General features: G+C 28.0%; 1 protein-coding gene across 1 annotated transcript in view; it reads right to left on the bottom strand.

Annotated features, from left to right (window-relative positions):
• The window catches only part of LOC117179090, a 146394-nt gene that overhangs the window by 81185 nt on the left and 49956 nt on the right, over positions 1-15253 (bottom strand). Inside the window, exon 4 of the mRNA XM_033370739.1 lies at positions 11258-11344. Within this exon, the coding sequence (XP_033226630.1) occupies positions 11258-11344 (87 nt within the window). The remainder of the gene's footprint in view (positions 1-11257; positions 11345-15253) is intronic.

Raw genomic sequence — 15253 nt, 5'->3', positions numbered from 1 at the left:
GTACCATTGGATTCAGCGGGTCAAAATACATAAGATTAACTAGTTTTTACCTTTTGCCTCTTGAATGCATACGGGAACATACCCAGCTCCCGGACTAATTCTTTCTACCAATGTATCATCATTTTTCGTATAGTGGATTTCAGAACGTTCGCTCGTTTAATTTGATATACTGAATATCAAATATTCATACTTTTTATGATAAATAGTGCAAAGCTTTTTCCACTTATTGCAACAAAAATATGAAATTCGCCAGTTGCAAACCAATGTATTAATTTTTATAACACAGAACTTTTTTCCGTGTTTTGATATTGTAGAATACTAAAGTTTTAAACGTTGACAGAAAAAACTGAAGTTTCCATTGGAACCTATTTTTGGTTTCAAAGGAGCCGCAACAAAAATAAACCTACTTGCTGAAAAGGAACTCAAAACGATATATGAGCTCTAAATAATACCACACTTGGGGTTTGAAAGGATCTCAAATGTAATTGAGCTTATTCCTAAGAAACCTATTTTTTGCTTTGCCCACTTCGGTGTTATGATTAATTAATAACACAATATTTACTTTAAATCACAAATGTAATCAAACTCTGGTGGACATGAATTAATAAAGATAATTAAATTACAAAATAATAACATAATTAAAATAGATATAATGCCTTGGCAAATATCATTTGCAGGTTATGTAGCAAACTTATAAATATAAAGGCTTATTCATATCAGTGCTCACAATCTTGGCAACTTTTTGAACTGCGCTTGCGTCGCGCCGGCAAAACAATTGATTACTGTTGGCGCGCTGATTTTGAATAGTGTCGATATTCAAATGTGATATTTATAATAAATAATTATTATAAAATGCATTAAAAGTTATTTTTTAATCCTATAATAAGATTTTGAAGTGACAGATAAAAATGTAATTCGGTTTTAATTTAAAAGACGTTATGAATTCTGAGTTCAGAGAAAGAAATCATCTTTTTTAGCACAATGATTACTCTTGTCTCTGTCGAGTTTCTAATTTTTATTGTTTTCATTTACAACAATTTGACCTAAAATATTTTTTCATCTCACTCAAAAATTCTATTTTAGAAATAATAAATCACTTTTGAAGCATTTCCCAATCATTATTTATTATAAATTTAACATTTGAATATTTATATAATTTAAAATGCGCGCGCTTAAAGTAACAAATAAATTTCTTTCTTTATTTCAAGAAAATACCCCAAGTATATTTTCAACTTTATAAAGTAAGGGTGCCTTTTTACGGAGGTAGAATTTGAATAAACTGATGAATTAATTTGAAACATCGAGTTCGTTTCTAGTTTCTCAACCAATCAAATTTGCCATAAATCAACAAAGCAGCTAGAAATGAATCCTATAAAAAATATTAATTCCACGATTAATTCAAAACAGGCGAGATGTGCAATTACATATGTTACATTTTAAAAGTATAAATATATTGTTAGGATTGACGTAGGGTTGTTGCAAAAACGAATGCAATAATTAATGTTTCTGAAGCCCCTCTACTTTCATTTAATTTAAAACAACTTAAGGTCATTGTAATATTTAAAAATATTAATAACGACTAATTAGCTGAGCTGATTTTAATAGTGCTTGATGAAGACTATGCTTCTAAAAGATTCACTTAATAATAATAATTAATTACAAAAGTTTACTAATTGTATATCAAAGATTTTTGAAATAAAATAATGTGAATAATTTTTTTAATTTTTCATAACTTTTAAGAGAAGTTTAAAATGGGTTAGATAAGTAATAAATTTTCACTAACAATCAATAAAATTGCATTCCATTTCCAATTATGCTGTTGATGCTGTTCATTTCAAGTGCGCTCCAAACGAACCCATTTGGATCTGTACAGGTACCTATTGGAGCTCATGTTCTAAATGACACCAACTTTCATTTGAGCCGCAACATGAGCTATTGAACTATAAATCGAAACTAAGGTGTATAACATGGAGCGCCGACAGATCGATAAGCAAATAAAAGGATTAATTGATATTCACGACTACTGAAACCAAAGTCACAAACTGAAACGTAAAGCTTCTCTAAAGTGAAGCAATCCTCTAGCGAGAGGAGTGATTGATCTATCTTCGAATGCAGGAATCTATCATGCTATAGCGATAGCCAGTCAATGCTCAATTGCTAACTCGGATTGCTCAGCGAGCTTGGATCGTCCAATCGGCCTTCAATTCAACATCTTTATCGTGAATCGATCATTAAGAGCCAATAAAAAAGGTTAACAAAAAGGCTCCTATACCTACCATAATGCTTTTCTTCTTACGGATAGGCGTTCGACGATCGCGATTACGTATGGTTAGGAGAAATCAAATTGCTCGTAGATTTGCTGGAGAAAATAAATCGACACAGGCAGATTGTAATTGATCCATTAAAATGTAATCGATGCTCGTCTCGAATGGAAATATAAGACTATGTTGATTGTAACTAAAACTATTAGGATTTGTTCGAAAGAAAGTTTATTACAATTTTTTAAAGGTGAAATTAAAATAAATGATCGGAAGTTTATTTGCGGCTAAGGGATGATCTATCACGTTTCTGTGGCTCAGTTATGATACCTTGAATTTATATTATACTAAACTTGGCGCCATCTATTGGCTGGTTACCCAAACTAGATAACGTGAAATGTTTAGGTGTCGTTTAACCAACTAACTTACACCGACATCTGTTAGAATCTTATGAAGTAGACAGATAAAAACATTTAATTTGCAGTAAAAAAAATATTGAGGTAATTTAATGAGATAAAAAGTATCCTATCCTTTAAGTTGGGCCAAATTACACACATTTAAAAAAATTTCATCAAGATCGGTCAAGCAGTTTCGGAGTTTAGTGGTGACAAACATCGTGCCATACGCAGGGTGGCGAATTACCCGGGAAACCGGGAAAAACCGTGAAATGACTGATCGATTTTTTGGTAGAAAACTTTTTTTTTCCTAGCATGTTAATCTTCATATTAAAACTTTTTTGTCGGTTAAAATTTCAAGTATTACAGTTCAATAATTTTAGTTGAAAATTCATCTTTTAACTTAAAATTTAATTATTTATGTTTTACTTGACAATTTATCTTTTTCAGTACAAATTAATTCTTTGTTGTTATCTTTTTGTGTTAAAAATTCCACTCTTTTCGTATATCATGAACCTTTTGTTTAGAATTAATATTTCAACTAAATAATAATAATATATTAATATCAATATTTTCATATTAATAATATAAATAATATTAGTAATTAATATATTATTATCAATATATCAACTAAAATTTTTTTTGTATGAAAACTATTTTTCAAGACAAATTTGTCTTTTTGATTTGAAAATTCAACTCTTAGAAAGTTTGAATTTTTTATTTTTAAGTTCACCCGTTTCAAGAGAAATTAAATCTTTCTTCGATAAAAATGCAATTGTTTATTTAAAAATTGAACCATTCTTTTAACATTTATATTTTTTGGTTGATATTCTGTTTTTCTTTTAATTTAACTATTTCGTAGAAAATTTACTTTTTGTTTGAATTTAATATTTTCGTATTGAAAAGATAACTCAAATCTTTTCTGGATGAAAATTCTATTTAAAAAAATGTCGTTATTTATTAAAAATTCATCAGTTCCAGTACAAATTTACCTTTTTCGAATAAAAATGAAACTATTTGTTAGAGAATTCAACTGTTTTATTAAAAAGGCATCATTTTTTTAATTAAAAATTCGTATTTTTGAATTGAAAATTAGTTTTTTTCCGTAAAAACTTATTTTTTGTTATAAGATTAATATGTTGATCTTAAAAAGTCAAATAGCGTCTTTTTGGGATAAAAATTCAAGTATTTTCTTTACATTTTTTTAGATAGAAATTCATCTGTTTAAAGAGAAATTTGATATTTTTCGGATAAAAATGTAACTATTTGGTAGAGAATTCATAATTTTGTTAAAAAGTCATACTTTTTGGTGAAAAATTCGTCTTTTTCGATTGAGAAATCGATATTTTTCATAGAACTTATTTCTTGTTTACAAATTCATATGTTGACCACGAAAAGTCAATCGAAATCTTTTTTAACAGCATATTCAATTATGTTTGTATAATTTATCTTTTTATTTAAAAATTCATGTGTTTTAATAGAAATTTATTTTACCATAAAAATGTCCCTTTTTGGTGAAAAATGATTCTCCTTTGCTTTATTATTTCCCTATTTTGTTCGAAAGATTTGGTTGAATGAATTTGTTAAAAAAAAATTTTTTTACGATTTATATTTTCAGTTAAAAATTTATTTCTATAGTTGAAAATTTAAATATTATGTTCAAAATTAATCCTTTTTAATTAAAAATTCACCTACTTGGATCAAAGTTTAATTACATTGTTACACATTTTTTGTATTGGCGGCCTATGTCTTTTTTTTGAAAATTTAACTGTTTGATGGAAAACCCTTTTATTGTTAAAAATTAATTTTTTTCTCTGGATATTAACTTTTTCATTTTTTTAAGATTGATCTTTTTTAGTTGAAAATTCTATTTTTTTGGTTAAAAAAATTTTTATTGAATTAAAATTTAATTTCTGTTGGGTAAAAAAGCATCAGTTTCGTGAAAAATTAATTGAAAGTTCATCAATTTATACAAACTTTCATTGCTTTCTTGAGTAAAAAATATTCATTTGTTGAAAATTCGTCTTTTTGGTTTCAAAATTCTTTTTTTTATTATAAAAACTTTTTGAACTTTCTTGAAAAATCAAAACTTCTAATTTTGATCTCACAAAAAGAATAAAAAATAAAAAATTTCTTTTTTCTGTCAAACTATGCAAAATACGAAAAAAAATAATATGGTAAAAATTGTGCACCCAATAAAAATCTGCAAATTTCTTATTAATCACTTTTTGATAATATGCGCAGTTTTTGTTTTATTCATAAAAAAACAACATTAAAAGTGAAAAAAAATCAATTTTGGGACAAAAGACACAAGCTACGGAGAAAGATGAATAGGCAAAAATTATGCACCCAAAAAAGATCTACAAGTGTTTTATCAATAAATTTTTTGATAGGATGCTAAGTTCTTGTTTCAAGCGCAAAAAAATATTTTTTTTTGTTAGTTGTGAAAAAACCAACACAGTATAAGAAAAAAAATAAATAGGAAAAAGTTGTTTATAAAAAAAAAAAATGTCTGAAAATTTTGTATACATTATGTTTTGGTACGGTGCGCATTTCCTTTAATTAGTAAAAAATAGTATTGAAAAGAAATAAATTAATTAAAAATAAAAAACGGAACAAATAACATTTTTTGCATTTTAATAATAACTACAATGTAGTCGTGGTGATTTATGTATTTATAGGTTCTATGATTATATAAATTTCCAGAAAAATACATACAAAATATTGAAAACAATATAAATAATTATTTTGAATCACTTTTGCAAAAAATTTCTTTTTAGATTAAATGTTTTCTAATATAAGTTGGTCTTTGGGTTTCAATAAAGATAAACTGTTATTTACAGAATATTTTCGTTAGATTTTTTTGCATGAAATAAAAAGTAACACAACTGATATAAATTCTTGGACATTTTAAAAATAAGTATTTATTTAAATTACAAGAATGGTTTTCTAAAGTAATTTTGAATTGCGCGCCAAGTGCGGCCAACCAGCGCGCGGCCCTAACACAAGCGCAGTAGCCCAGGGTGCCAACATTGGCATCACTGAGATACTTCAGAGCTCTATTAAGCAACGGTTTCACCCACTTTTTGATCAAAATTTCACACCTTCGAATTTAGTGCTACTTTTTGCCACAATTTTTATAGATCTATAATGTTTCTGGGTTCTGAAAGAATCATAACAGTGTGTTAATACGAAAATGTCTGTAAAAAACAATAAATGAAGAAAGAGAACAATTTCGGATAATTTTCCTTCTTGAGTTTTGCAATATCGATTCGCTTGGGTCAAGGCAGAATATTTTGAGACCAGGCTACGCCAATGCCTGACACTGGTGGACGCAGGGCAGTTTTAATGGTTCTCGAGCAAAGCATCTGAATCCCATGTTGGGTCCAGCGAAACGGAGTATGCTCCATGAATCTGCATATAAATCACTGCTTGGACAGCCTCGAAAACCCAGGGGCTATTGCTTGTCCCACAATAACTGCGAAATATAGCTATATCAGTTCTCTTCAAATTCAAGGTGATTGAAAATCTTATTTGCGGCTTATGAAAATTAGCAATTTTTTTTAAACCACGTACTAACCCAATTTTTGATCAAGGTTTCGCAAAAAAAAAAGGATTCGTCACATTCCTCCCGGGGTCAGATCCCAAACCCTTTTCCGGGAGGAAAACTACTTAGCCATTGTTTGTCGGAAATGGATATTTTATCTTTTTGGAATTCTGAATTCTTTTAAATTCTTTATAAATATTTTTTAATTCTTTAGAATCCCGTCCAAAAATAAATTACGTTTAATTCATGATCGTTTACCGATTTCAAAAATAACCTCAAAATCTGACGTCGCACAAAATTTTCGCGTTGAGTTTTTTTTCAAAAAGTTGAAAGTTGGAAAAGTTAGAGCTGTTTTTCAAAACAGGTTCAAATGCGATTTTCTCCGAAAGGCCAACTTTTTGTTTGCTGAAATTTTTTTCAAAAATAGCTGATTACAAGATATAAAAGGTACGCTATAAGGGCATTTTCACTTCTAATTTATTTACTAGTAAAAAAATAATTTTTTTATTTATTCCTGTTTTTGTAAGTGAAAAGCTTTATAATAACAATTTTTTTTAAATTTATTTAAAGTGTATTTATAAGACGAATAAAGTATGCTTTTCGACATTAGGAAGATTAGGAGAAAAAGCAAAATTAGAATTTCCTCATTTAGAAGTACAGAATGAAGAAAAGTTTTGTAATCGTTGGTACCATTTTATACAAAATCATACTACTGAATCAGACTCTAATTCCGACATAATAGACCACCAAGATGAAGACATTGACGGAATTGAAAATGAAGTTGATGCCGACGAATTTTGTGCAAGTACTCCTGAATGTATCAACGGAATGAATATTCAAATATCCAATTTTATAAACAATTGTTCTCTTCTTAAAACTCCGGGAAGTACAAATAAGGAGTACATTAAAAATTACGTTTACATAAAAAAAAAAAGTTGCATGATTTTCTGAAGAAACAGATGCTACATTGAACAAAATTTACCATATCTCAGACGAGTAATCTAGTACATCTGTAAAACCCCGCTGTAATGAATAGATTGAGAAAATTTAAATTGCATTGAAAAAATATAGAATTGATCAGATAATAAAATAACTACAAAAAAGGTGTATATTCTGCACCCGATATATATTCTTGACATCCTTTAGACTAAGAAACAAAAAGAATTGGTTTAGAATATTATCCAAATGATGACCGAGATTGCTTAAGGCAAAGTCCTAATACAAGGGATGTGATAACCGTTCGACAAAGTAATGGGAAAAATAAAAAAACAAAACGTTTTCTTACTCGGAGAATAAAAGAAATCTATCAAGTGTTAAAGGAAGAGGGTTCGGAAATAACGATTAGTATTTCTAATTTTTATTCTTTGAGTCCTAAACATGTATCAGTTGACCCAATTGGTTAAGCTTGTCTATCCATCCATTGTGCTTTCAAAATTGTTTAGATATTAGTGATTCAGAATTGAAAGATAATTATTCTGATATTTCATCTGAATTAATGTGTAATCCTGCTTTAGAACAATGTCATTTGCAAGAATGTACGTTGCGTTCTGGCATCAAAGGTCTTTCCTTAAAATTATTAAAGATACGAGATGAAAGTGCTAAAGAAGAAATTACATTTGCTGTATGGAGTAATGGAGAAATGATAAAAAAAAAACTAATGTGAAGCATTTCATGTTAGAATTTGCTAAGTGGGCGATTAAAATAAATTTACATATTCACGTAACAGATATTCAAGGAAAAATGATATAAAAATAGAAAAAGAAATATGCGCATCTAATCCTCGCCAACTTGTGGTACAAATTGACTTTGACGAAAATTGGACTGTGAAAATAAAAAATTTTGTGTAAAGAAATCATTGGGTGAATAAGTTAATTTCAATATTTACTGATATTGGTCAACACGGCGATGTTAAAAAAAGTTTTGTTGTTATAAGCGATGATTGTAAACTTGACTCAGCCCATGTTATATTGGCGATTCAAAACATTACTAAATGCATCCAAAAGTTAACTAACTGTATTGTAATTGATGAAACTCAAATTTTCGATGGCGCGGCTAGTCACTGTAAAAATCGTTTACAAATACATAAAATGAAAATTTTTTAAAACAATATAAAAATAATGGTTTCGGAAATAGAACACGGCAAAGGTCATGTAGATGCAATCGGAGGATAAGGGAAACACTACTTGAAAAATCAAAATCTTGAGAAATCTGTTAGTGAAACAATACAAAATGCATCCGACTTTGTGGTAAAAGTTCAAAAAAACACGACAGCAATAAGTTTAATTTACTTGCCTAAAGAAGAAGTTGAAAAGTTTTGGAAAAAGAAGCTATCAGAACGGAAAAAAAATAAAGGAGCTATCAGAAATTACAAAATGTCATGTTTGCAAGACTACGAAAGAAAACAACATAGTTAAAGTATTTGTATCTCGAGCAGCACAAACTCCACTAGTTAAGATTAAAAAATCAGAAAAAAACCAAAATGTTCAAATACAATGCTAAAACTTCTAACATAAGGCTATGATAAATGTTGCTAATATATTCTACATCCGATCTTTTGTTAACAGAATTGGATTCAGAGAAAAAAACTTTAATAAAGTCACCGCAACTTTAAAGCTTAATTATTATCCTACCGGTTTAATTAATGAACATACCAACATAAGGGTTCAGTTCATCAACAATAACAATAGTAATTTAAATAAACACATACAGACCTTTGAACTAGATAAAATGTAAACGTCACATTCCTCAAGAGAACTTTCTAGATTCTAAAAAGAATTGTCAGTTCTATCAATTTAAAAGTTTTATTTAAATACAAAATGGATCCTTTTTCATTTTTACTTAACAAAGATTAAACATCTTTCAATTTGCAAATGTAAACAAGTATATGTAGGACAAACTAAAAGATACATTATGTCTAGAATTAAGGAGCATGGAAATAATTGTAAGAAAGATGACAGAACTTCACCGCTAGTTTCACAATCGCATAAGTATGAACATTGCTTTGATTTTTCAAAAACTAAAATTCTCAATTATGAGAAAACAGTAGAAAGAGAAATTGCAAAGAATTTTTCTATATTTTAAAACATACCAATTCTATTAGCAAAAGATCCGATGTAGAATATATTAGAAAAATTTATCATAGCCTTATTGTACTTACCAACAAAATAAAATTATCTAGAATTGTATATACTTATTTACTTCTCGAAAACTGTATAATTTTAAATCTTTCGCGCCATACGTCTTTCTTTTGCTCTGTTCTCTCTTTGGTAGGGTACCTTTACACGAAGGCCCGTTTTGAATTAGTCGGGAAATTAATATTTTTCATAGGATTTATTTTTAGGTACTTTGTTGGTAGTGGGCGAACGCAAAATCGATGACTCGTAATCCCTTTGAATTTATCTGAATTCTTCTGAAACATTAAAAAGCCTAAGAGACGCAGGTTCAAGGTTTTTTAAAGACCGCGCCGAAGTGACAAGTATCCGCCAATTAACCTCTAATCAGGTTAGAACTGGTAAATATAACTGACTTTTCTGAGCTCTGCATCCATATTTATGATCACGTTTTTGGGCGGGATTGATCCTTACTTTTAGCTTTTAACCAATCAAAATGCTGACGTCACTCACTTTTAGTGTTGAATAACCAATCATAAATGAGGTCACTTTGCTCCTCCTACTGCTTTCGGCAAAAAGTGAGTGAAAGTTCAAGGATAATCGTTCCAAAGTCCAACTTTTATCACGGTAAAACGCCAATCTCTTCAAGTGACAGTTTCCTGTTTGTGAGTCCAAAGGTCCTCTTTTTATGGCGTCTGACCGGCGCTATGACCCATTACCGATTCTAAAAATAGCCCAAGATCGCAAGTTCCTAACCTCAAAATCTACTTTGGACAGAGAACTGAGCAATATCTTTGATTAAAGTTTTAATGTAGTTAAATTCGGTTAAATACTCACATACAGATTTCCTAAGGCGCGATAAACTTATCGTATTCGTAGAATTCGTGCACAAGTATAATAACTTAAGAATTATTGATTCTATACATAAATAATCAATTCCATTTTAACCACATTTGAATCTTCCCGCCAGAGAATTTACTAGTTCTGAAAGTATTTGGTAGAAGGGTCTTAGCGCCTTACATAGTCTATGTTTTAGAATCAATTTTTAAATCTGCAATTTTCTCCCAAGTTTTGTTGAAAAGAACCACAAACCACAAACTTTGGCAATTTATCTTTAAATAATTTATCATCTAACTTAAAAAACGTAGGCATTTTTGAAAAACCTTCTGTTGTTTTATATATTTTAGAGTAATGGATCGTCAAACATCCTGATAACTAACTGTCTGAATATCTGAATATTAAAAATTATTATTCTAAAGCTTTCCACATAAAAAAACACAAATAAATAAAACAAACAAAAAATTATTTTTTATTCCCATATAAAATAGAAATGGAAATTCTTGTAAGGCGTAATTTTTAGATCTTGTGATCAGCTATATTTAAAAAAATGTTTTTAAAAAACGATTGCCTTTAGAGAAAATCGCATTTAAAATTTTTTCGAAAAACAGCTATAACTTTTTTTAATTTTCAACTTTTTGAAAAAAAACGCAAGGTGAAAATTTGGTGAAACTTCGCATTTTCAGGGTATTTTTTAAATCGCCATAACTTCTGTCAATTTCATCCTAGAGAAAAAAAAGGTTCGCTTATTTTTTATACTTAACACGAAGAACCCATTGGCCACAAAATTTGGCGACGTCTTTACGACATCGTTACGACATCGTTACGACATCTTTACGACATCCTATGTTCATGTCGTTAAGATGTCTTCGCGATATCGTAAATGAGTCGTATCGTCTGACGATGTCTTTACGATATCGCAAAGACACCGAAACGACATGGACATAAGATGTCGTAAAGTTGCGTAAAGATGTCGTAAAGATGTCGTGAATACGTTGCCAAATGTTGTGCCCACTGGGAAGAATGGAGCAAATTGAGGAGAACGGGTGAAGTGAACCTAGGGTCTCAAAGAATGTGACATATTTACAAATGTGGGTTTTATAGGCTTACCTTCGCTTCCAACGTTTCCAGTTGAGCCATTCTGGGTTCTAAGATTTGCTGCTGCTGCTGTAATGCAGGTCCTGTGTGTAGAGCAGTCTACGAAAAAAGATACAAATGGTTTATTAATACCAATATTATCCCAGTGGGCACAAGGTTTAGCGACATCTTTACGACATCCTTACGACAGCTTGACGACAACTTTACGACATCCTATGTCAATGTCGTTAAGGTGTCTTTACGGTATCGTAAATAAATCGTATGATCTGACGATGTCTTTACGATATCGTAAAGACACCGAAACGACATGGACATAGGATGTCGTAAAATTGTCGTAAAGATGTCGTAAAGACGTCGCCGAATTTGGTGCCTATTGGGATATTTATATTTCACCAAAACACCACATCTGAAAAAATTTCGCCAAATAAAAGAATTGGAGAGTTTAATATTAAAAAAATGTAAATTAGATTGAAATAAAATTTGAAATCATCTTTAACGTCCGATAATCAAGTTAATATATTGAATTCCTGGAAATAAAACCAAGAATCCTATGAATAAATTTGGACAACCAATATAAAATATTCCTATTGTAATATGAAAAAATATCCTCTTGACAAAAATGTCTAAAAAAGAATTCGGTCAGTGGATAATGATCCTCAATTAGATAATCCCTAACTATCATCAACTATAAATGTAAAATAATTATAATTTTAACATCTTAACAGGCATTTTGTCTTAAATATTAATTAGATAAAATTAGTTATTTAAAATCGATTAGTATTTTTAATTAATAATTATCGACTGCAGGATCATTAACGACTGCAGGGTCTTCTTCAATAATATTTGATTTATTTATTTTGAAGGTAGTCAAAAGTTTTAATTCAAAAAATTAAAGCCAAGTATGTTTAAAAAAATGTTCGGTAATGAAATACAGTATAAAATTGATGACCGAATATTGATTTCACATTTTTTCTTTTCTCTGTTAAAAAAAAATCTCGAAAGCTTTTGTTGGTGACATTAAAAGTTTATAAGAAACACTTGTTATTTAAACAATTTACAAGGATTTTCGAAAAATTATTAAAGGATCAACATAAATACAGAACAATATAAATATTATATTGCTATTTGTCGAAATTGTCAAAATTTTTGGTTTAAGACATTTTCTTAGGAAATCAAAACAAAACAAATCATTTTAGCATAGTGGTATAACAACGAAATTAAAACAATAAAACGAAATTTCCTATTTTTTCTTCATTTCTAACTTGTGACAACAATAACAAAAAAAAACATAAAAACGTCGAAAATTTTTGTAATGAGCATTTACAAACCCAAACTTTAAATGTAAGCAATCTTTAAATACTATAAAACTAAACAAACTACTCCAGAATAGCAATATAAAAAAATGAAACTTTTTTATTTATTAATTTTTTCAATAACTCAGAACGGAAAACTGACCCCTTTTCAAAGAAAATCTAATAATTTTTAGAGTATAATAAACCCGGTACTAAAAGGTGTGCTCGCGATTAATATAAATAATAATATTTAGGAAGTAAGCAGCCAAATGTGATAAATTAATTTTTTTAATATTCAGAAATTTTTTGTTTCTCGATTTTCGGAATATTATCGATTCGATTATCAAACGTAAATAAAAAGAAAAAATCTTCTCAGTTTCGACATCTATCCATAAGAGAAAACTAATCTTCAAAAAAACTGTAAATTCCATTTGAAGACTCATTACGGAAATAGATAAAACTGGATAAATATATAAAAACTTTCAGAAATTTTAAAGTAATTTTCAATATTTCACTGGAAAAATATCATTTTATAAAACTTGAAGATTTTATTTTAATTTGTTTTAATATGTCTTGGCTGAATCAAACGTGAATAAATTCATTTTAATATCTAAAATAACTTCTGGATATTATTAAATTCAAAATTTTGTTTTGCATTTCATTTCTTTCGCAGCCTGACATATTATAAAATCCTATTTCGGATTTTATTTTGTCCAACAGCAAAAATTAATATTCAATAAATCTAAAAGGAAAATTAACTTTATTTTCCAAAACAAATTTTCAGTTTTCTAGTCTAATATTTTAAAAGTGATAAAAATAAACTTCAATATTTATTTAAAAAATCAAACTTATATTTTTGGTCGACAATTTGTCGTTTTTGGTTTAAAATTGCATTATTTGGTTGAAAATTTAATTATTTTAATGGAAATGGAACCGGTTTGTGAAATAAATTTGATATTTTTGTCTAAAAGTAAACATTTTTTTTGGAAATTCAACTTTTTTTTAAATGAGCCTTTTTAGATTGATAATTAGACTTTTTGTTACAAAATTCAACTATTGGTTGAAAGTTCATATTTTCGTTATAAAAATTTAACTTTTTGTGGAAATTTTAATAAATTTATCAAAACTTTTTTTTCTTGAATGAAAAATGTCAATATGGTTGAGCATTAAACTATGTGGTTTAATTCAAATTTTTTGTATTTCATATTAAATTTTTCACAGCACAAATGTAAACATCTAAATTTGTTTTAAAATCAATTTTTCATTCTAAATTTAACTATTGCATTTTTAAATTTAAATCTGTCTTGTTTCGTTAAAAATTCGAATACTTTATTTACAGAACTGATTTGTTACAAATTATTTTTTTTTTCTGATGAAAAACTTACTTCAAAATTGATCTAATTCGTTACAAATTTAATTATTTCGGGCAATTTGCGTTTTCTTTGGCGTTGAATTTAATTATTATTGATCTGCAATAAAAATATTTTTTTCGTTCAAACATCACATATTACATTCTTTAGCCTTTATTAAAAATTAATGTCTTTGGTTAAAGATTAATCATTTTAGTTAAAAATTATGTCTTTAGTTGAAAATTTAACTATTGTGTTGCAAATCCCTTTTTTCCGCTTAAAATTTAACTAGATAATTTTTTATTGCAGATCTATCTTTTTTCAGTTGAAAATTCAACTGCTTAGTTTAGAGTTAAACTGATTTATTAAAAATTATTTTGTGTTTGATCATTTATAATCTTAGTTCAAAATTGATCTTATTCGTTACGAATATAATTATTTGGTTTAAAATTGTTTGTTTAGTGTTAATTTAATTGTTATTGATATAAAATAAAAATATATTTACGTTGAAAATTCACATGTTACATTTTGCTGGCCTTTGTTAATACATTTTTTTAGATCTTTGTTAAAAAAAAAAAGGTTTTGGCTCAAGATTCATCTTTTTGGTTGAAAATGTAACTATTTCCTTAAAAAATTCATTTTTGTAAGTAAAAATGAACGTCTTAAAGCGAAAATGTAACTATTGAAGTTTTGGTAAAAAATTTTCTTTTTTATTTGAAATGTTAAGTTTTTTTTCGAAAATTTATCTCCTACGATCCAAATTTCATCTTTTTGGTTAAAGATATAACCGTTTGAATGAAATGTATCGATTTTGGTTCAGAATTTTAATATATAATTGAAAATTTCTTTTTCTTTTGATAAAAATAATTTTGTAACTGAAAATTTAACTAAACAATTTTTGGGTAAAAAATAAGTTTTTTTAGTTATAAACTCAACTATTTCGTAAAAAATTCATATATTATGTGAACAATTTGACTTTTTCGTTAGAAAATCAATCTGGGTGGTTAAAAGTTTATTTTTTCAGTTAAAAATTGAACTATTTGGTTAAAAATTCATCTATTCTGCTAAAAGTGCAATATTTTTACATTAAATATTAAAACATAAAAGCGTAAACATTTGAATTTAATATAGTACTCCCATTAATTTTATTTTAAAAAATTGATCACCTTCATTTTCGTTAAACATATCCTTATTTTCTCTTTGTTTATATCATTTTTAAAATATGTTTTCACTTTTTCTTGTAAATAGGGGGGGGGGGGGAATTGCTTAAAAAGGCGGATAGTTTAAAATTTAAAAAATTTTAAGACGTGCTTCAGTGGGTTGCGAGTTATGTTTTTTTGTTTAAATGTTTTTTGGAAAAACTGACC

The sequence above is a fragment of the Belonocnema kinseyi genome, chromosome 8 (assembly GCF_010883055.1).
Source record: "Belonocnema kinseyi isolate 2016_QV_RU_SX_M_011 chromosome 8, B_treatae_v1, whole genome shotgun sequence".
NCBI classification, from domain to species: domain Eukaryota; kingdom Metazoa; phylum Arthropoda; class Insecta; order Hymenoptera; family Cynipidae; genus Belonocnema; species Belonocnema kinseyi.
Note: the sequence above shows the minus strand (reverse complement) of the source record. Positions and strands in the feature narration are given on the sequence as shown.